Genomic DNA, 22,776 nt, shown 5'->3' on the forward strand with positions numbered 1-22,776 from the left:
TTTATTTTCGACATGTTCAGGGACAAATCAAACCCAGTTTAAAAAAAAGAATGAAGAAAAATTATGACATTTCACATTTCTTTTGTTGGGGTTGATTTGCCCTTTAAAATTTAAAATGTTATCTTTATAATGAAACTGACTTGGTTCTTAAAGGGGTGCATAAGAGAAGCTGAAAACAGTATGTATTACAAAGGTAATCAAAATTTTAAGAGTTAATATTTCAAGATTTTAAAATATTACATGTTAAATTAGCCAAATTGATACCTTTTGGATTTTTTTTTACCAATGACACCATGCATGACTGAACAAATTAATCAGATAGACAACAGGTACAAATTCCAGTTTTGCAAGGTATGGCAAGTAAGTATGAGATGAATCTCTCACTGATGCCTCACTGAGCTGAATGATTTCTTTGTTACTTGCTCATTAGGCTGATATGGAGCAAGTTTTGAAGTCAATATACAAAACATATTTTAGCTCGGACATCGAGCTTTCATTATTTTTTTCATTTACAAATTGAAGTGCTCTGTAAAATGTCCGTTTTATGGTCTACATATCAGCATTTTAAGCTCACGCTGCGTGGTCACATTGTTCGATTTGCTAAGTTCATATTGTCTACGTGTATTCCATTATGTTCCACTGAACAAGTGCATTCAGAATGCCCAAATTCTAGGTCTAAATAGGAAACATGCGCGATATCCTGCATGCTCTTTATTTAAAATGTACTTAAATTATCCAGTTTCACATCAGAATATCAATAATTGTTTGCCCACGCTTCACGATTGCATTAATGATGATAAAGTACCAGAGTGTCCTGCTTTTAGGTCAAAAATCTCAGTTTTCTTCCTCTCGCGCTTCGCGCTCGCATCAATTGTTTAGTTACATATCTATACCATTTATTGATACAAAAAGTGCTTAGAATGACCATTTTTTTTAGGTTGGAATGGCCAAAAAATCTGCTCGCGCTTCGCGCTCGCATTATTGAAATATATACCGTTTTCGTGGGTAACTGTAAGCAGTCCTTAACAGGTCCCTTTCCGATAATGCTTGAACAGTTAATACAAATTTCTGCTCGTGCTTAGCGTTCGCATTACCCATCTAGTTACTACGAATCTTGTTCAGGATCACACATGACATTGCCCAGAATATTAAATTTTCAGGACAAAATACATGAAAGTAAAGAAAAATCGCTCGCGCTTCGCGCTCGCTCTTTTTATAAGGCTTATGAGATTATTTCATGTTTATGTTGTTTTATAAGAATAAAACTAAGTAGTGACTGATCGGGGAAAATATAGGTGAAGATAATTTTGGGCCCCGTCCCCTATTGGCGAAAGTCGGATCTGCCCTTGTGACCAGGGGCGGAAATCTCTCTCAAAAGGTAGGGGGGACACGTCCCCCCTGGGATTTCCGCCCATGCTTGTGACACATACACACACCGGAAAAAATGGCCGGTGCCCCCCCAAAAAGCAAAGACCCCCCAGTGCCCCCCGGAAAAAATCCTAGCTACGCCACTGATTGTGTCCCCCCATGCTCAAGTTTGGATTGACGCCCATGACGGTCACCGTGCCGAATGCTGTGTAAACGGGCCTTTAGAATGTATTTTGCGTTTTACTTCGTACAAAAATACAAAGTCGTATTCATCCCGAGGTCAAGCAATAAAGTTCCAATATCGAATGAATGTTGAAAATCAGTGGCTTACAGAGGGGAAGGGGAGGGGGGGGGGACTTGGGGTGCTTGAACCCCAAAGTTTTCATGACCAAGATAAAAAAAGAGAAAAGGGAAAAAGAGGGTAAAATATGGCAGGATGGCAAAATTAAGAATGGCCCTCTCTTTGAGTTGAAAAATAAGGCGAATGCACTATTTAAATATGCTTTACGTTCTGTTAAAAAATAATGAAAACACTATGCGTGTCGATTCAAATGCTAGTAAACTGCAGAATAAGAGTTATAATGATTTTTGGAAAGAAATCAGGTACATGAATAATAGTAAATCACCCCCACCTACAAACATTGAAGGTGTCACAGGAGATAATGAAATATGTGAACTATGGAGAAAGCACTATAAGGATCTGCTAAACTGTGTTAGAAGTGAAATGTTTTTAGTTAGCAATGTTTATTTTCATGATGATATGATTGTTTCCCCGGAAGAAATTGTAAAAGCCATTACGAAGCTTGATGGCAATAAGTCATGCGGGTTGGACGGTATAACTGCAGAGCATTCGAAAGTATGCTAACTCCAAATTAGGTCCTTTACTTGCTGTTTGCTTTTCTGGTTTTTTAATTCATGGAATACTACCCGATAGTATGCTATCTGTTATTATGGTCCCTGTGCTGAAGGACAAAGCTGGCCGAATTGCTAGCAAAGATAACTATAGACCAATTGCGTAAGCAAGTGTAATTTCTAAAGTCTTAGAGAAGATAATTCTGTGTAGGTTAGAAAAATATATTTCAATATGTGATAATCAATTTGGCTTTAAAGCGAAACATGGAACTGATATGTGTATTTTTGTTCTAAAAGAGATCATTGCGAGCTATCAAAAGAAAAATTCTTCAGTGTTTTTATGTTTTCTTGATGCCTCCAAAGCATTTGATAGAGTCAATCATGGAAAACTCTTCCAAAAAATGTATACCAAGTTATTTGATTAGGATATTGATATATTAGTATGGTAACCAAACTATGATGATTAGATGGGGTAGCTGCATATCCGATTCGTTTACTGTTGTTAATGGTGTTCGACAAGGAGGTATATTGTCTCCATACCTTTTTAACTTGTACATGGATGACTTATCTGTGAAATTGAATGATTGTAGTATTGGCTGTTTAGTTGGTTGTACCAAGATTAATCACTTGATGTATGCTGACGATCTTGTAATTTTTAGTCCTTCAACTGCCGGACTGCAGAGTTTGTTAAATGTTTGCACTCAGTTTGGTATGGATAATGATGTCAAATTTAATGCGAAAAAAAGTCATGCTATGTTTGTTACTTGTAAAGATCACAATAGATTAGTGTTTCCAGATTTTTATCTGTGTGGCACCAAACTTGAAGTTTGTAAGGAGACCCGATATCTTTTTTCACAGAGGACCTATGTGATGATAGAGATATTTATAGACAGTGTCGCAAACTTTATGCACAAGGAAACACACTGTGCAGGAAGTTCCATATGTGCTCCCGTGGAGTAAATATTGCATTATTTTGAGCATATTGTACACCGTTGTATACTGCCCATTTGTGGTGCAGATATAAAAAGAGCAGTTTAAGGAAACTTATGGTAGCCTATAACGATGCTATGAGAATGCTTCTTCAGTTACCCAGGCACTCTAGTGCTATAAAGTAGAATGTTCGCTGACGCTCATGTACCTTCATGTCAAGCCGTTCTTCAAGTTCTTAGAAACCTGACTTTTAAGTTTATTGAGAGAATTGACATTTCCGAAAATGCTATTGGAAATATATTGGTTAACCCCTTACACAGCTGTACGAGGTACACCTCGGAAATGTGGAAGCGTTGGTATGACAATTTGTTAGCAGAGTCATAAGTAACTAGTGGTCTACTAATATTAGTATATATTTTTGGGCGGACGAATTTGCACCCCCCCCTTTGAAAATCCTGGGTACGCAACTCTCGAGCACCCTCAAACAGTGGCGTACCTAGGATTTTCCACAGGGGGGGGGGCAAATTCGTCCGCCAAAAAATTTGACAAACAAAAGAAATAAAAAAGGTATTAAAACCCGTCAGGGGGGGGGGGCAGGGATACGTCCATGGCATGGGTTGTGATTCGTCAGGGTGGGGGCAGACTGCCCCCTGTAGGTACGCTAGTGCCTAGGAGTTTGAAGCTTGTTCAATTTTTAAAATAAATGTAAAAATGTTTAAAAAATGAAAGGAAGCCGAAAATTTGATGAAAGAAGGTTCTCAGGTACATTTTCAACTTTAATACTTTAATTTGAAAAATGTAATATTTGGTTTTGACGAAAAATAAGTGATGCCTTGAATTGTTGGGTATGTGTAATTAAACAACATTTATTTCTACAAAATGTAAAATCATAGTAAAAAAAACATGTGTTTACAAATGCATATAAAAATGATTCAGCATTATGGAGATAAAAGATATATTATCTGTTTTTTTAAACAAATTTAATTCAAATGGATGTTACTTTCTCTTTCTTTAGTTGAGAGACATGTGAAGTATTGTTATTGAATTAATTTAGTTATTCTGTAAAACATTTTTTACTTGTGTAAATTTAGTTTGAAATCATTTGACTCAATAAAAAAAGCGTTTGGAGGGCTGAAGACCAATTATTTTTTTTGACGCATTTAGTGATTACGGAAGTGAATGCGACAAAAAATATATTCAATTGGTAAAATCTACGAATGTTGTTCAACAGCCATTTAAAAACAATAAAAATCATTCCTGAAAATATATTAAGCGCTGAACGAAAAATCGGAAATTCTCGGGACTTTTCGTTGTCAATTATGTGCCCCTCCCTCTTAATGTTTTAAAATTTTCTTCTCCTTCTCTTCTCTTTACTCTTATTTACCATGTTTACCATCTCTACATCTTATTTATTTCTTGTAATAAATCCTGACCTCTTTTCATCTCTCCTTTTCTCTCTTCCTCCCCCTCTCCCTCTCTCTTTTGACCGATATTCACATGTTTCACTTCTTCCCACCCCCAAATCGCAACCTTAATACTTATCTTATTCTCTCTTTATTCAATTCTGCAACTATTTGTACAATTGACTTAATGAAGGTTTTTTTTTATCTTATCGACCATACAAAGGCTTTACAAAAGCTAATTCTAACGGGTGTAACCCAGCCATCATCTCAGTAGCTTTTTAACGCAACATACGCAGACAACTCGATATTGCAGTGTGTCATCTTTGCAGAAAAAGCTATCATGTGGGGTTCCTCAAGGAACAAATCTCGGCCCGGTGATGTTCCTCATAATGATCAATCTCATATCTCAACGTAATTTCTGTTCGATTCTGAATTGATTTATACCTGAAAGGTTGTGTTTTTTATTTAAATGTTCTATAACTATGATTAATTCTGGGTAAATAACTTGATTCCCTAATCTCTATTTCATAACTTCATAATACAAATCAAATCTGAATTATATTTCTGACTTGTTAAAAATTTAAAGTTTAAAACACTTTTTCCCAATACAAAATTATCCAAATCCCGGGCTGGTATTATCTAATAAAATCTCACTAATGCATATCTCAATCAACCAACTGTTTTCTCATTTAAAGGTGAATAATTTTAAGTGTATATACAGTCTTCGAATTTAAATATTAAATGTACTGAAACATTGCAAAATTAGTCTTCGGACAAAAGCATTTTATTATTATTTTTAATCTAATAAACAGAATTTTATTTGACTTTGCTCTTAAGCTCATCATCATCATCAAACAATATAACAGCATGGTGCAAACAGCATGGTGCAATGCAAACAAATTAACAATCATTGAAAACTAAATTTATGTTGTTTAAAAAAAAGACGATTTTTGTCACTGAAAGGAACTTTATCATGTTTATTAGACTGTGCGGAGTCAACATTATTTCTTGGTATATGTATCGACAAAATCTTGCGTGAAACAAACAGGTTAACATTGCCGTATGCAATGTGCTAAGCAAATAAATTGGAATACTTTATAGAATGAGGAATTATGTATCTTAAGAGAATCTTACTTATGTTATACATCTCATTTATTTTACTATTTTAAAACATGGGTTTGGGGTGGGACGTGCAAAACACCCATGAACCCTATTACGTCAAAAAGAATAGCTAGAATAATGACGTTCAGCGATTATACTTATCACTCTACTCCTTTATTTCATGATCTAAAAATTCTCGATATTTTCAACCCATACCAATTAATTAATTGATCAATTAATTAATAATTGGTTGCCGCATAGTTTTATTTATTTCATAGACCACCCTTACAATCCGAGAAATGAAGAAAAGCAAAATGTGAATCTTGACAAAAATAATACCAATTTGGGAAAACAATCAATTTCATTTTCTGGTCCTACTTTATGGAATCATCTGCCAAGAAATATTAGAAACCACCCCAAGTCGCAAGATACTTAGCAAATCTTTAAAACTAATGCTACTAGAAGATTATTATTAATTTGGTATGGTAAATACTGCCTGAAAACATGTAATTTCTATAAAGATTTTTGTGAATAATTAAGATATTTTTTCTTGTAAATAGTGTAATTATGTTCACTAAAAAATGATCCCAATTGTCTGCATCAGTAAGAGGTAAAATTAGTATTGAATTTCATGTACAATATTGAGATTTAGTTAAAATTATTGTTTGAACTATGATAGTGATATTATTTGGGGCTAACCTCGATAAGCATCTTGCTATTATGTTAGCTCCAATTACAAAATGTTTTGTTTATATGTAACTATTTCAAGTATTTGTACCTGACAGTAAAATTTGAAAATAGAAAATTAAATTCAATCATCATCTTCATCGTCATCATAATCATCATAATCATCATCGTCATAATCACCATCATCATCATTATCATTACCATCATATCTTCTTCATTCACCGCCACCAACTGCAACATCATCGACTCGTGATCATCAATATTCCCATTCTCATACGGATCCAATCATTACTAGTGATAGGATAATTCAATTTCATTGGTTAATTTATTCACAAATAACAACAGCAAAATGTATCTCGTATCTGCTATCAAACCTATTATATACATACAAATTCAATAATTCTAAAGCAGATAGGCTAAAGATAATAATACCAACATATTATGAACACTCATAATTTCATACTTTGAGTAGAATTGTTATAAACGATTGCACTTTCAAAGCCCATTTAAGAAGAAATAGAAAAGGTCAGATGTAAAAGAAACGGTCTCCTTCAAACCGAATTCATTCTTGGAATGTACGTGTTTTGTTGTTATGTTTTTAAAATAAAAAGATATAATTACTCTACTTACACCTTTAGACCAAAATATACAGTACATTTTTAAAATAAATAGTTGATGTCAATTCCTGTCACATACCTGTACAACTCTTTTGTTGAGGTGTCTCATCTCTATATCTTGAACATAAACATGATAAACAAGAGCAGAGACAAAATAAGATATCAAGGAAAAGAGAAAAGTAGGAGTTACTCGAGTTTTTCCTCCTATTCTTCAGTTTCCTTAGCCCTTGTCTAAAGCAGAAAACATATTTATTATTCATCACAGACAAATAAAAAGCGATACAATGAAAGAAAAAAAAACGAATAATACATCATTATTACAGCAATCACTTTCTTATTAAATTTTATTTCGTCACAAATTGAGCGCAAGGTTTTGTTAAAAAGAACATCTAAAATAAGTTGTCAGATGAAGTACGTGTACATGACTTGAAAATAAATATTTACAATACATCTATGTTCCTAATTGACGAAACATTCACATAAGAAACGGACAATGCGACATAAATCTATAACAAATTTACTGGTTATTTGTACGATTTCATCGCACACTATGACTGTTTGCTAGTTTCAGAAAAATTATCATTTGCGCTTTTTATTCTAATAAATTTTATAAAACGGACATAATTAAAAACATTTCTAAAATTTAATACACTGCACTGTATACACTGAGTAAAATCATTTTCGCTGTGATTAAACCTTAGAAATACAGATTGAATATTTTACTAACAAGACTCAAAATCTTAGAAAAAGATTGATTGAAAAATGTAAAAGACAAGGTATTCATGATGAAAAATTATATCTAATTGATGTGTCATGATGCAAAATCATACTTTTTTTAAGGGGGGGGGGTAATATAATAATTTTAATATTCAAATCTTGCTTAAAAGTGATTCCGAACTTCCACATATATGTTAAACCCTTGTCTGGAAATAGTGAAAGTTATGAAAATATTAAACTTTAAAATTATTATAAATCTTAACAATTAAAAGATAAAATATACAATTCATGAATACGTATTCTGCATTTTCTGTAGCCAGTATAAACTATGAAATGAAAAGAATATTTTCATCCCGAGTATCATAGTGCATGATTCCATCATGCCTTCCAAATATTAAAAGTAATCCTGCTATAAAGTTCTAAGAACGTCATAGGAAATCCCAACTGGATAATAAATGCCTTGATTTCGACTGAAAATTTCAAGCCAAAACGGTTAATATATTATATTTATAATATTATAATAATATAATAAACAAAAATGTGTAAGAGTTCTAATGAACAGACAAAATGCAGTCAATTTTATTAGAAGTCGGCTATTAAAAGTGATATGTACATGAACTATCACGACTATTGGGCGATAATTTCTATCTCATCTGTTTTCAGTTGAATGTATAAGAATAAACATTGGTATTGAGTTGTTAGAATATGTTTTTTACGGGTATTAGAAAAAAGAGGAGATTTAAAAAGTATGGCAAGAAGTAAGAAAACATTTAAGGACATGAAGGAGTTTCTAACATAAACAGCAAAATTATGTAAGGAGAATAGATTCAATCATGATTTTTTAAATATTCACGAATTTATTTAAAAGCAATTATAATAGTCATAGCAGTGTTAGTGGCCTTATCTCTATACAAATCACCTGTGTATAAAGGCCACATTTTGTGTTTTCCCCAGGTGGTCGCTATAAACAAGTTTCACTGTACTTCTAATAGATAGCGACGTATAAATTGCAAGGCATTGAGGGGAGGGGGCTGAGGGAACATAAACATGATAAAGCAAGCTTTCCATTAAAACTTATCTTTAATTTACTTTTTGGAAAAAAGTAATTCTATTAATATATGGTGATATTAATAAGAAATACGCTGATCTAAGTTTTATAAAAAAAAACTAGAAGAATGTATCTCAAAAAGGGCAATTATGACAAAAATAAATGAATCAGTTTAAATGGTTACACAATGCAATCTTACTTCTTAACAATATCTTTTCAGAATATTCATGTTGTACACTTTGTTTCTAAATCGTTATTACCCAAGGCTTATGCATAAAATATCAAAATCGGAACATTAGAAAACAGAGATTATCAACACGGATTTATAATAAATCCCCTCGAATGCTTACTTTCTCACATTGACAAGACAAGACCTCCGGGTCAAATCTATTTTTAAAAAATGTACAAGGATGAATTTACAAAATGTTTTTTCGAGTAGTCTGTTTGAGTTCAAATTAGTCTGTGTGATAAAAGTTTTCTCAGACAGGAAACTTCATTGAATGTGATGGGAACGCGTGATTGGTCATATGCATGTTCATATTCATACTCATTGCGTCTGTCGGGTTGCTATGACTACCATGATGAAGGAACTGAGCGGATGCATGAATGGACGACATGCTGTTGCATGTCGGGAAGGATGACTGCTGTGCGAGGTGTCTCGCATGCGCTTGGGCGTGGAGATGACTGCCGAGACCGCTGGAAGAGTGATGATGGTGATAACCCGTATTACTCGTGTTGTACATCGACGTCGCCGTCGTATGCGGCTCGAACGACTGCATGTACATGCTACTCGTACCCTGGAGACCCATACCTTGTCCTGAGCAGTAACTGGGACTTTGCATTCCACCCATGCTTGTCATCGACCTCGCTGAGTAGCTCGGGTGAATACTGTCTTTTGCCATTTGGGCGACGGCAAGCGCAGTAGCGGGTTGCACCGAACCAAGTCCGTTGTCGTCCATGACACCGTCTTGTGTGTAACAAGGCGATAATGTATCCACCATTCCATTAGCATTTCCCGTATTATAATCCGTCAATCTCGCATCGCAACCGTTAACGCCGCCATCAACCACACCAAGGCCTCCACCGCTCAACCTCCGCTTCGGTTGACCCATGGACGATCCCGTTTTCGGCATCGATCGTGATTTGGTTAGGTCGTCACTCATTGGCTCTGACTGATGTCCCAGTGAATCAACATTGAAGCCAAGACTATTGTCCGGTGACGTACAGGTCAGTTGACTACCAGAGGCTTCCCCGCCAGAGCTGCCCGTAGTAGATCCAAGGTCGGATCCAAGAAGCAAGGAATCTGACTTCTCTTTCTTGGTCACCGAATAATCTGACTTTCCTCCGTCACTGCCGGTGTTATCATTTACGTCTGTTCAATAAAGGGAGAGAAAACATGAAACAAATATGAGTCTTGTGAAAATTTAGGTAAATGACAGGACCAGCCGCTGAACAATTTTGAAAGTATGTGTGCGGAGGGGGGAGGGGGGGTTGCTTCAGCCCAAATTCCCTTGTCCAGTTGCCCCTAATCATTCCTAGGGACAAATCTGTATTTGCAGATTTGTCTGAATCTGATATTCAATGAGGATTGAGTGAGCTCTGATGAAACGTCTTTAAATCAGTCTTGCAACAACAGGTGTAAATCTTAATGAACCTTTTAAGGCATACATCCTTTTGTCCTTTGTCAATGGAATATAAGGCTAATGTTTTGAACACAAGGTTCATATATACATATATTATACATATAACATACATTTAAATAAGTCATCTTGTGAATTTTAATCATTATTGAGTGCGTCACTGTAACGCAAAATATAACCAGATTGACTACGTCATGAACTGTTCAGGTCATTGTATTCATTCTCGTCACACTCTCCTCTGCCATTTTTATTGTTTCTAACAATTCGCGTTTACGTCTGGTCCCTAAATTTTGTGATTTGCTTTATAGATTTAGTTGTGGGATGTTTGGTTTGACGATTTATTTTCTGTTTCAAATGACATACTAGTATTTTATATAAAGTTGCCCTGTCCCCACCCTTTTCTTCCCCTCGTTTTGTATTGTACTCTGTTAGTGTGTATTTTGAGTTTTGTCAGACGTGTATCAATCAGATATGATTATTTACGTCTGGGACCGACCTTTTACGTCACCATCCGAAAGACGTGACCAGGGCTCGAACCTCGAACCTCTGCATCAATTTGTAAATTCCCCACAGCTTGGATTACAGGCGCACGCCACAACGCCCAGTTAAGATGTTTTTTTTCATGAACTATGTATTTGTTGTTTATTTATTACTCTAGAAGTCATTAATAATTAATATAAAGGTGCAACGAGTCGTACTGATTTTCATGATATACAATTCTTGACTGCGGGAATGCGATAAAAAGTTATTACAACGCCATGGTAATTAGCGAAAGATCATGGTGAAACATTTTTTTTCGAAAGACGCAATGACGATCATAACATAGAATAAATTAACGCAAGGGTCAATGATGGTCATCACATAAAATCCATTGACGCAACAGCTAACGACGGTCAACGCATAAATCCATTGATGCACGTGTCGGTGCAATCAAAGAGATACCTTACAGACACTACTAGAACTCTTTTATTTGCATTTTCCAAAATGTCAAGGCTAAAAATAATTGATGGGGGAAGCGATATAAGGCTGAAACTCAGTGGAGGGAGAAAAAGTGTGCAAGGCATTGAACCGGTAAATTGCGTCCTAGCAACATTAACGTTAACCGTACAGCAATTGACGTCTATTTCTTTTATTCATTTAAACACACGATTATTTCATATTCCCTCTTTCACAAGCATCAGAAATATGTGAACCCACCTTTGACTTTATAGACAGGAGAACCAAGACAGGACACCCAAATTCGGAGGAGATTTCAATATTTTCATTAACATCGTGATTATCATCATTTTTTTGTAATCATCCTTATTGTCAAAGTCTTTGTCATCATTTACTCTTCCCGGAAATCAGGAATTTCATGAAATTAATTTCAACTCTTTCAGGAATGATTTTGGAAATTCAATAATTCAAAGAAATCTCAGAATCCTGTGTATCCAGCAGATAAAAATAGAAAGGCTAAATACTAAATGAATTATGCTGTGGTCATTGTATCGAATTATATTATAAAAGTTCCAATCAAAATTGCTATCTTTTCTTCTTGCTCACACCAAGTTTGATCTTGAAGAAGGTCGGGTACAATCTACAACTGCAGTGATATTTCTTTTTTGTGACAATTTATTTTCGAAATCGAGAATAAAAAAAAAATCTTTCTCTTAACCTATGATCGATGTTAAATTATTGGATACATGAGACAGGTATGCAAGGACTGATGTTAAACCCCTTTAAATGCCCTAAGGAAAGACTAAAGACAATGTCTGCTCTTTGCAATTGCATTTTGATGGGTAGAAGAAACGGAAGAAGGGAAAGGGAGGACAAAATAATTCCCATCTGTAGATGACACACGCGTACGTCTCTATGAAACTTTGATATCTCATTTAATATTCTATGAAACTTAGATGCCGCGTGGCAAGCAAGGCATGACGGTCCGATAGATCAACGAGAGAGGGCCCCTGCCGTAGAGTTAGGGGACCGTGAAGCGAAGCGAACTGCCTTCTTTTCCCGTAAACCTTGCCAGGCCAGCTGATGCCTCACCACTGTATGTCACTGGCAGACAGATCGACAGAAACAGTGGCGGAGTCCCAGCTGACATGGATAGGGGGTGGAACTTTGGAAGGTGGGGATGAGGTGGTTGCTTACATAACTTGATCATACTCCTGAAATAACACAAACTGATACACCTTACTTGGGTAAATACACATTGATCCTATCGACCCACTTCTTCACATCTTATTCCAGTGTATTTCCCCACCCTCACCCACCCACCCATCCTTTCGAGATTCTGTTTACATCGCAGTGTAGGCGATGGGACAGAAGAAACAATTTGTGTTGGACACCTAGGAGGAATGTGCAGTGGGATGAAATGCGTGGATGGTGATTCATATTTTAATCTTATTAAAATCTTTTGAAAATTTGAAACATTAGCGAACAAATGGAAGCGAATTAATCAGATGATATTTACAAAAGCAGCCCTACCGAATTAGACCTATACATTTATAGATATTATTTTGGAGATGATTTAGTAAGATTGTACTTGAGCTGTCATGGAACAATATCGATTCAAATAAATTAAGATCATAATCTCAGTATTTAAATTCAGATTTATATGATTTGTGTAAATGTGGGAAATTGCTGAAATATCTAATCATCCCTGTAATGAAAAAAAATCCCTTGAAGTACTGTGTATGACAGGAATGACCGTGGTTTTAGTTAAGATTTTTGAGGTTATATTTTCGTAATCTGTAATACTAAAATATGATTTTGAAAATACAGGTGTGCTAAATAGGTACATAAGCAACTATGGGAAAAGTTTTTATTTACAGTAATTGTACAATAGGCCTATAATCATCTGTAAATTGCCCATTAGTCTACTGCCAACTCGTTCACTTACCACAAGGTATATACCTTCATTCAGTCTAATGCCATTCCGTCCATCAATATTTCGCCTTACAACCATTTTGTCGAATTACCATTTGGTCCAATCTTCACTTCGTCTAATCACCAGTTCACCTATAACCATTTCGCCCCATAACCATTTTGTCTAATATCCGTTTTATTTTCATTCATTTTGCCCAATTAACACTTAGTCTAATTAGACCAAATGGTATACCATTGATTGAAATATGGCCATTGGACCAACTGGTTATTAGACGAAATGGCAATTAGACCAAAGGAAAATTTGATGAACTGATGGTAGACCAAATGATAGTAGACGAGTTGGCAATAAACGAATAGGCATTAGACCAAATGAAAATCATCCATGTTATATGATAACGATATCTTTGGTAGATGTAGAACTACTACGGTTACCAATTTTCATCACGACCGTATACCTATTACGATTTTTTTGTTTTATTTTTGCACCATGTATAACAAGAAATAAATCGAAAGAATATAATGTAACATTGATAATTCACGATAGGAACTAAGTATAAACAATAGCAAAATAAAAATGTTTGAAGTCCCTTAAATAACATCGTATGTAAATAAATCTTTTAATAAAAAAAATGAATAAGTTTATAGACTTAATATTGTTTATGTAGCCCAAAATTTCATTTTTACTTAGATTAGAATTGATTTTTATTTCAGGAAAATTTTTTTCTACCAAAGTCAGAATGTAACATCGACAAACAGTACTGATACAAATATCGGCTCATTAAAACTTTCCCCTTATTGTAAAGGAAAAAATAGAGAAAAAATCGTTGTGACTCTATATTTCTAAGAATATATTATCTGCATATTTTTGTTAACAGTTTTCTGAGTGCGGATGTAGAATAAGGTTACGTGTTGTGTTTATGTGTGTGTGCGGGTGCGTGTTTCTGTTAATGGTAAAAAAAAGAAGAAATATACCCCCTCCCAATGCAAACGAAATCATAGTCCGGATCTTTTTTTTCAAGTTCGTAATCATGATTTTCAAGGGAAAAAAAGAAAATGGATGTAAAATTATGAAGCAAATTCAATGGATAAAAAAATTGAAAAGTGGATATAGGAGGGTATATACTAGATATTCATTATGAAATTTCCTCGTGCCTTCCCCCCATCATTTGATTGTCACGTGATTAAAGCACCGATCGCTACACGTCGAGACGACCGGTGCCATAAATTCATACACGTCGCAATTCTCTCCACAATAATAATTATTTCAATACCCGCTGTGCACATTCAAGAGTCATAAATATTAATGGTTATTTAATAAAGTAAATACATCTTCCCGGAAACAAGAAAAAAGGGTGAAGAATGGTCAACAGTCAAATTTTGTTGAGTTAAGGTGAAGGTTAAGTGGGTTCTATTCTATGATTATTGTACATAACTACTACTATAGTACTGTTGCTGCTACTTTTACTACTACTACTACTACTACTACTACTACTACTACTACTACTACTACTTCTACCACTACCATAAACACAACCATCACTACAACTACTACTTCTTATACTACTACTACTACTACTACTACTACTACTACTACTACTACTACTACTTACTACTGCTACAACTAATTACTGCAATTAACCCCTTTCTCTATCTCTGTCCGGCGTTTGTGTTCCAGATTCCTAACTATCTTTCACTACATCTCTCTCTCTTTCTTTTTCATATTTTGATTCCATTTATCTTCCTCCTGCACCTTCTCCCTTCGCATTTGTTTTGATGTCAGAAGAAGGAGGAGTAACTTACCCTTCTTGTCCTCATCCATCTCATCAATCTTGGAGTTGGATCGCTTGAGAGCTAGTCGTGAGCCCCTGGGTGATCAAATGATAATCAGAAGCCAATAGATGAAAACTATATCAGTATGGTAAATGAAGACGAGTTCCGAGGCGAGACGTAACGGATTCTTGATTTATGCTTCATTCCATCCCGCTCTTATAATGTCAACTGAACAATCGTCCGCCCCTAGTGTGAACGATTTATAATTGGTGTTTTGGTGCGATGGATCGAATAAACATAACACATCCGGCCATACGAGCACTTGTATTTTACGGTTAATAGATATGACACCCCACAAAAATGACAAACATCAACTAATTAAGATATAACTTTAAGACTAAAAGCCCTTTAAGACCCTGTATCTTTTTGTATGAGTGAAGAGGTAATTCTGAAATAAGATTTAAAACAAAAACGGCAACGATTCTTCAACAGTGAAAACAGTTATACTAGCATGGTATTTATTTTCTTTCAGACACATTTTTCATCATCATCATTTGTAGCGACATTCATATTTAGCTTTGATGCAACCAATAAAATCTATAAAAAATATATATATATACTAAGTTTGGAATTCGTTTTCTTTCATACAAAATACTTTAATGTTACAAATACCCATCGCAGAGAAGGGGGGGGGGGCTATAAACTGAATGGCTGATGACAATATTACCGTCAAAGGAAGATATTTGTTTTTATTAATTAATAACAGCAGATTGAGATTGCGATGTAGCAGAAAGAAATATTAAGAAACTACGAGAGGACATAATAGTCACTGAAGGTACTAAACTTCCCATGACATCCATCCTGCTATACACTATGTTATGTTGAGTGCAAGACAACAGCGTAAGATGCCACACCTTACTAAACTACCTCTCTCTCCCTGATGGGCGCGTTGGGACACGGTTAGAAAACGACGTGTTTCACGATCTGTATCCCTAACATGGGCCTTTCCTCATTGATCACTTTTAGTGCTAGTTAATTTTGTACTGGAGTGTTTAACAAACACAAGCTTGCATTATATCGTCAGAATTTCAGAAATCAAATCAATTGAAAACGGGATTCCATAGCAATACTTAATATCCATAGAATCCATAATAGCCCCCCCCAAAAAAAAAAAAAAAAAAAATCATGCGTGGATTTCCCCACCCATAGGAAATGCGTTGTGATTGGAACATGACTCTTAATCACGTGACTAATTTCTTTCTAAATTGAATATTGGTTTCCATATTTTGTTCATTCTTGCTCATTTCATTTATGCATACACAAAAGGTTAATTAAGCATGACAATGTTATAATGAAACTAAATGCAAGAAATACACCCTTTTAAAAGTTCTTTCTTTTCGCCTCAAATTGAAATCTTTATTACTGCTCTTTCAGTTTTCGAAATCCTCTCCGTTTAACTGGTAATTGTTCAAAACTGAGATACAATTCATACACGCAGCAATGTGAACGCAATTTCCATATCGATACTGCATGAAGTAGAATGGGATTGTAGAATCATTTGACTCGGATTCCCGCCAATCCATCACGAGTCGTACATCGTTCGTTCAACCCGCCATACGAGATCACTTTACCCATCAGAACCACCCTCGCCATTTATATTCTGTCGCATTGCAATCTCGCTTAAATTACTATAGATTTCCCAAAACAGGGGCCGTGGAAGGAGTAGGCTGGCGGTTTAGCAATCATTTTCCCCAAAAAATGTAAAGATTACCATCAGATTGTGGGTTTTTTTTGCATGGGATGCACCCCCTTTCAAACCAACTCAGCCCTTGAAATAAATGGGTTTCTTTTTAACAACACTTTTAAAGTAGTTCTTCTCAACAGTAACGAAGCTTTACTTATTCTCGTATCATAACTTATAATTTCAATACAATGATGTCTTTGAAAAATAATAATAGGTGTGACTGTAAAATCTTAGATTCTTTGCTTTAATGATTCATGAGAAAATTTCATTACTCAAAAAAAAATCTGTGAATAAAAAATTACCTTCTTGCCATTCCGTTGTCTCGAAAGCCTTTGGCGAATGGATTATGGTCGATTTTTAATTGGGTTATCTGAAAATAGAAAAGATAAAACGGATTTTACCTTTATATTTCAATTAAAAAATGTTTACTATTCATTTCAGTTGACTATCTGCATAACATAAACGGCAAAATAAAAGTAGCAAAACTTCCACAGTTAGTATGACGTGCATACATTCCAAATTATAAAAAGACAAATAAACATCAATGATAAATTATGACAGAACACCAAAGAAACGATTTTGCTTTTCAAGTACCGTCTTACAAAGAGTTACGATAGATCAGGGACCCGTTTCATAAAGAGTTACAACTGTTGTAACGTTGCCATTATGGCAATTACCATGGCAACAAGGCTCAGCAGCCAATGAAAACCAAGGATATCATGGTAGTTGCCATAGTAGCAAAGTTACAACAACTGCAACTCTCTATGAAACGGAGCCCCAGATTGACCACGACTATGGAAAGCCAGCAGAGCAAACATCTGAAATTCATTTTGTTCAAATGGCTTTCTAAATATTCTCTAATATTCATACAATCATGGTTTTCTTCAGTGAAAAAAAATGATGACAATGATGGATTTCAGTGACCAATCAAAACTCCTTGCAGGATGGGACCCAGGTTTCTATATAGAATCAAAGTACACATTAAAAGATGTCAATTTGGACTATAGAGATGCTTTTGACATGTCGAATATGCGTCATTTCAAAAGTTACAATGAAGATTTGAATGAACATGAAGCTTATACGAAAAAAGTAAAAATAAGTTAATAATTATAATAATAATAATAATCATCATAATAATAATGATAATAATAATAATATGAACATTTGTAATGCGCCGATATCTATCATAAAAAAGATGGATAACCCTAACCATATTATACTCCACGTATCCATATAAGACTTATTGTAGTCAGTGTATCCATGTTTGTTGCACTTATTTAACATGCTTAGATATTAGTATGTCTAATGAAATAAAGAAATGACGTAACATGTGAACTTTTAAAATAGTTGGGCAAAATATTGCCAACTTTTAACCAACCTCGGCAACATACTTTCCACACAACTATTGCTTAAAATCTGTCCAAATTGGGTAATAAAAACTAATAATTTTGGTTAATAAATTTGCTTAATTGGATAATAATTGCCCCAAAGAAATATACATATTTTTTACCAACATACATTACCCAACACAGTGGACAGTATGTTGCCCAACATTTTCAGTGTGTACCTAGTAATCTGAATATATATAAATCAATTTTTAATCATTATGGCAATAAATATGATAATAACCAATGTTGCCCGGTATCTTTTCATGAAGATGGTCAAATAGTGGGATATTTCGTAGCGCGAACAGTGAAGGGATGGGAGCAATAATTTATGATAATTCTTTAATACAGGTTTGACCCATCAAAGCAAACATTTCGACTGACACTAAGCACAGATGTCCCGTTTTAGGAGCAGCCTTTTCTTGCGTGGATCCTAATATACCATGTCATCTATAGATAAATATAATTATCCGAGAGCACGGATGCGAGGATGTTTACGGGTGAGATGAGAGTGGTGTTTGGAAGAGGGTAGGGGAGAGAGTGAAGGGAGAGGGGAAAATAAGAGAGGGAGGGAAAAGGTTATTTTTAGGATGATTAAGCAAGGATATGAAGCGAAATGAAGAGGAACGCAAGATTAAACAACACTCGGAGAACTGATGAGGGGGGGGGGGTTAAAGTCAAGAGATATCAATGCAAGTAGGCCATATTCTGTTTTAACGAAGATCATTTAAAACGTATTGATCATATCCACATTGTGATATATTCTTATATTATTCCGTCACATTTTACATTGTTCATGTTGTTTGTAAGATTCTTCATGATTTATTGAAGCATGCAGACCTAGTCAAAAGAAAGAAGAAAAAATGTTATCACAAAAATATTTGGTGGCGTGCCTTTGAAATATCAATACAGCTATCCATCATCTTCATCACAATTGTAAAAACATTCTCAAACAACACAACCAACACTTCCTTTATAAGCTTATAAAAAGTTGCAAGGCAGTTTCAAATAGAACTTTACCTAAGAAAAAGTATTATACTCCATAGGCTCAAACGAGGACAGGAGGATTCTGGACAAGTAAGGATCATACGAAATTGTACTATGCAATCGAGGACATTCTATATGGTCAGTCAATAAAAAAGTCTATTATAAAATATAGAAAATACCTGTTTCATCTAAATTAGATGAAAAATAAGAAAGTTATGAAATTTTGATTTTCGCTTACATTTCACAAAACCAATTATATGCACAACTCATTGTCATGCAAATGAGAGAGTCGACGATACCACTCACTCACTGTCTATTTCTTTTTTTATTGTTTGAATTATACAATATTTCAATATTTACATTTTTTAAAAGGACCAACTTGACTGAACCCCAAAAAGATATAACGATGGTAATTCCACGTGTTCAGGGAGAAGTAAAAAATTGTTTCACATGCAAGTGGGGAGAAAATTTGAATATTTCATACAATAAAATACAAAATTAATATTGATTGGGTGATGTCATCTGCCCCCTCATTTGCATATCGGTCAGGTCGCGCATATAACTGCTTTGTTAAGTAAGCAAAATGTCATAGATTTCTCAGTTTACACCCAATTTAATGAAATTCTCAGTGTTATGCTTGTTTTATTTTTCTCTTTTTATTAATATAATCTTATTGTCGGGATGGACTTGCCCTTTATTGAACCCATATTTGTAAAACTTTATGATCTGGAACTATTGTCAATGGTTTGCGAACCAAAGACATCCTCGGATTGCTGTGTGAGCTCGTTATAAATGTGAAGTTTGTGTGTAAGTCAATGTTATGAATGTTGTTAATTGCAATTCGGTCACGCCCACTAATGTATTAGTAGACCTATACGTGTACACTGCTAATGCACTTTGAGCATAAGACCGACTTGAAAGGATACGCATTTCTGTATAATATTGCATACGGCCAACACTGCAAAAAAATATTAGGTGAAATTTTTTACCACCACGAGGGTAATTATGTGTCCAACCAATTTGGGGCAGTATTTTACCCAACGCGGGATGCATGTCCAGTAAGGTTAAAAATGAGCAGCAATTACTTTAGAATGGGCAAAATTTTAATCACACTGGATAAACAAAAATGCCTCAAAAGAAATGCCCAATGTTGGTTTGACACATATTTACCCTCATGAGCACTTTTACTTTTTTTAGACAGAAGGTCTTAAGGGTATTATCTTCTACCATCTTTTACACTTTTTAGAGAAACATTGATTTGTATAACGTCAGATTGATAATTTCAGAGTTAAATGTACACTGCTTTTGGCATCGCCTATTGAACCGGGTAATCATTATCTGCAGATTGTGTTTACTTCGAGGACCACGAAAGACTAGCCCAATTTCCTGACATGGCTGACTAACGCAAGATGAGTTGTTCGGTTGCAAGATATAAATGGGGAAGTAGTAGATATATTATGTTGGTGAGTCCCCCCCCCCCCCCCCATTCTTTCGCCTGAATCCTTCGGTTAATAAAGCATTTACTTCAGACTCTGATCCTTGTGCAGAACGCTCTTGGGATCCTGGGTTAGTCGGGTCTCAATTAACGTGTATTTAATATTCATAACTTAAGGCTACTACCCAACGAAGCGAAGATAACGCATCAGTATAGTAGCGCCGTGTTCAGCGGGCCATGACCAGTAAACCTTTCTCAACCAAACCACGCATCTCTTCACTAAGAAACCTTTACCATTGCGGCAGTCGAGGCGGCTTCGCGTGACTGGATGCATGTTCCCCAGCTAGATCGCGATGTTTCAGGGCGTAATTATTTCGATTCTGGCAAGGGACTTGACCATTCTATTTGCGCTCCTGTTTCTCCCGCGGGACCTCTGGGGCCCATGCTCCCCTAACTGCGCCATGCTGCGGCAGAAAAGAGAAACACAGCAGAGAGTGTATATTCGCTCTTATTTCAGCCAAGCTTCTTAAGTTTTAATTTCCATGCTGTGTGCACACGATTCGAACGCAGCATACTGGAAACCCCTTTTCTTAAAACTGCCTTCATCTATTCCTGGTTTATTTTTTTACCTCATCCCAAACCCATTTACAGAATCCATCGAATATCATAGATTCCTCTATATATTTCCAAAATTAACCGACGCGTAACCAAGTATCAATTACCCCCAGACAATCTACCTCTTAAAAACGACGCTATAGTGATGTTAAGAACTGAAGTAATGATCACTTCGGACATGATAATTTTAAAGACAGTCTTCATGGTCTTATCTACGAATGATGAAAAAGTGCACATCTGGGGTGAATTAATGATTGAGGAATAACAAGCTTGAAGGAACCCATACTAAATGTGTGGACATGTGGTATATAAAATACAGGACGTCTGACCACTACCTATTATAGACAACCAATCATCGTCTCAACCCATGGTTAGGTCAGAACTCAGGAGAAAGGTCATCATACTTCACTTTCTATGAACAGGACCTAATTAATGCACTCTACTCTATAGCTAATCGTTATATTCTGATATTCATGGAAATGATTTACCATATTGTAATTGAATAATTTACATAGCATACATTCGAAAGCCTGACTATAAGAATAAACAAAAATGCAAAACATACATAATATTTTGATACATCGAAAAAATTGTAATATACAATGTGATTTATAACAAAAGATGTTTAGGTAAATGTTTTTTGAAAATAGGGGATCCACTATTTCTTTTTATTCTTTATCCTTAAAACATACAGAAAGCTAGTGTTGTTCGATTACGATAATTAACAAATAACGAAGAACAAGAATAAAGGACAAACTTGTTTTTAGGCTAAGAATTTGAACCTTTATGGAATAAGCATTTCTTTCCTTAACGTACAGTACACCGCATACTTAAATAAAAGATTTGCCAAAGCTGTTGAACATGACTGATTTCTAATTTCAAAAGAATCCTGTCTACTTTACCCTATCTCAGAATGAATCCCGGACTTTGCATTTATAAAGTTAGGCGCCTTAGACCACTTGGCCACGACACTTCCCCCTAATTCTAATTATGAGGTTTATTAAGTAGACATCATTGCTTTACCAAATTGGTCGAATAAATCCGTCTGGCCTATTTACTAAAATACATGGTCTAAAGAGGTGACAAGCTTGACATAATAGGCCCTTTCATGCATTTAAGGGGTTTCTACTTTTTATTTATTATGTTCCTGAATGCCCCCATTTTTATTTTTCCTTACTTTTGAAACTCATCAAAAGACAATAACTGGAGATTTACATAGCATTCATTAAGACCAACATTATGTAAGTTCAGCCAAGCATCTGAGAACCAAGGTTGCCTTTTTTTGCATCATTTTGAGTCCACGGGGCTGTTTAATCATAAGTAGTCCAATATTTGATGAATACTTTCGGAGAGGATTGGTAAGTTTGTTGAGCTTGAAGGACGTTGGATGTGTACTTCTTTTTTTTCACTTCGGAAGCAAGTCGCTATTAAAATGTGATTTGTGCTGGTGGTGGTGCAAGCCGGGCAGGCCCAGTGCACGAGTTGTGTAAACTACGCGTGTCGAAACACGGAGCTACGCGCGATCACATGAAAACTAACACTCCATGTAATATGCAGGGCCCACGTCCGCCCACACCAGCTCCATTGTGTTCGTTTGTTTACTGAT

The 22,776-nt window shown here is 35.3% G+C and overlaps 1 protein-coding gene across 2 annotated transcripts in view; it reads right to left on the reverse strand.

Moving 5' to 3' along the window:
* Positions 1-6,647: 6,647 nt before the first annotated feature.
* Positions 6,648-22,776, reverse strand: part of LOC121409182 (T-box transcription factor TBX5-like) — a 59,571-nt gene continuing 43,442 nt past the window's right edge. For both annotated transcript variants that reach the window (XM_041601033.1, XM_041601034.1), the window contains exons 5-7: positions 17,051-17,118; positions 15,035-15,099; positions 6,648-10,095 (exon numbers count right to left, since the gene is read on the reverse strand). In XM_041601033.1, coding sequence (XP_041456967.1) covers positions 9,203-10,095; positions 15,035-15,099; positions 17,051-17,118 — 1,026 coding nt within the window. In that variant the 3' untranslated portion in view covers positions 6,648-9,202. The remainder of the gene's footprint in view (positions 10,096-15,034; positions 15,100-17,050; positions 17,119-22,776) is intronic.

Source organism: Lytechinus variegatus, chromosome 2 (genome assembly GCF_018143015.1).
Source record: "Lytechinus variegatus isolate NC3 chromosome 2, Lvar_3.0, whole genome shotgun sequence".
NCBI lineage: Eukaryota > Metazoa > Echinodermata > Echinoidea > Temnopleuroida > Toxopneustidae > Lytechinus > Lytechinus variegatus.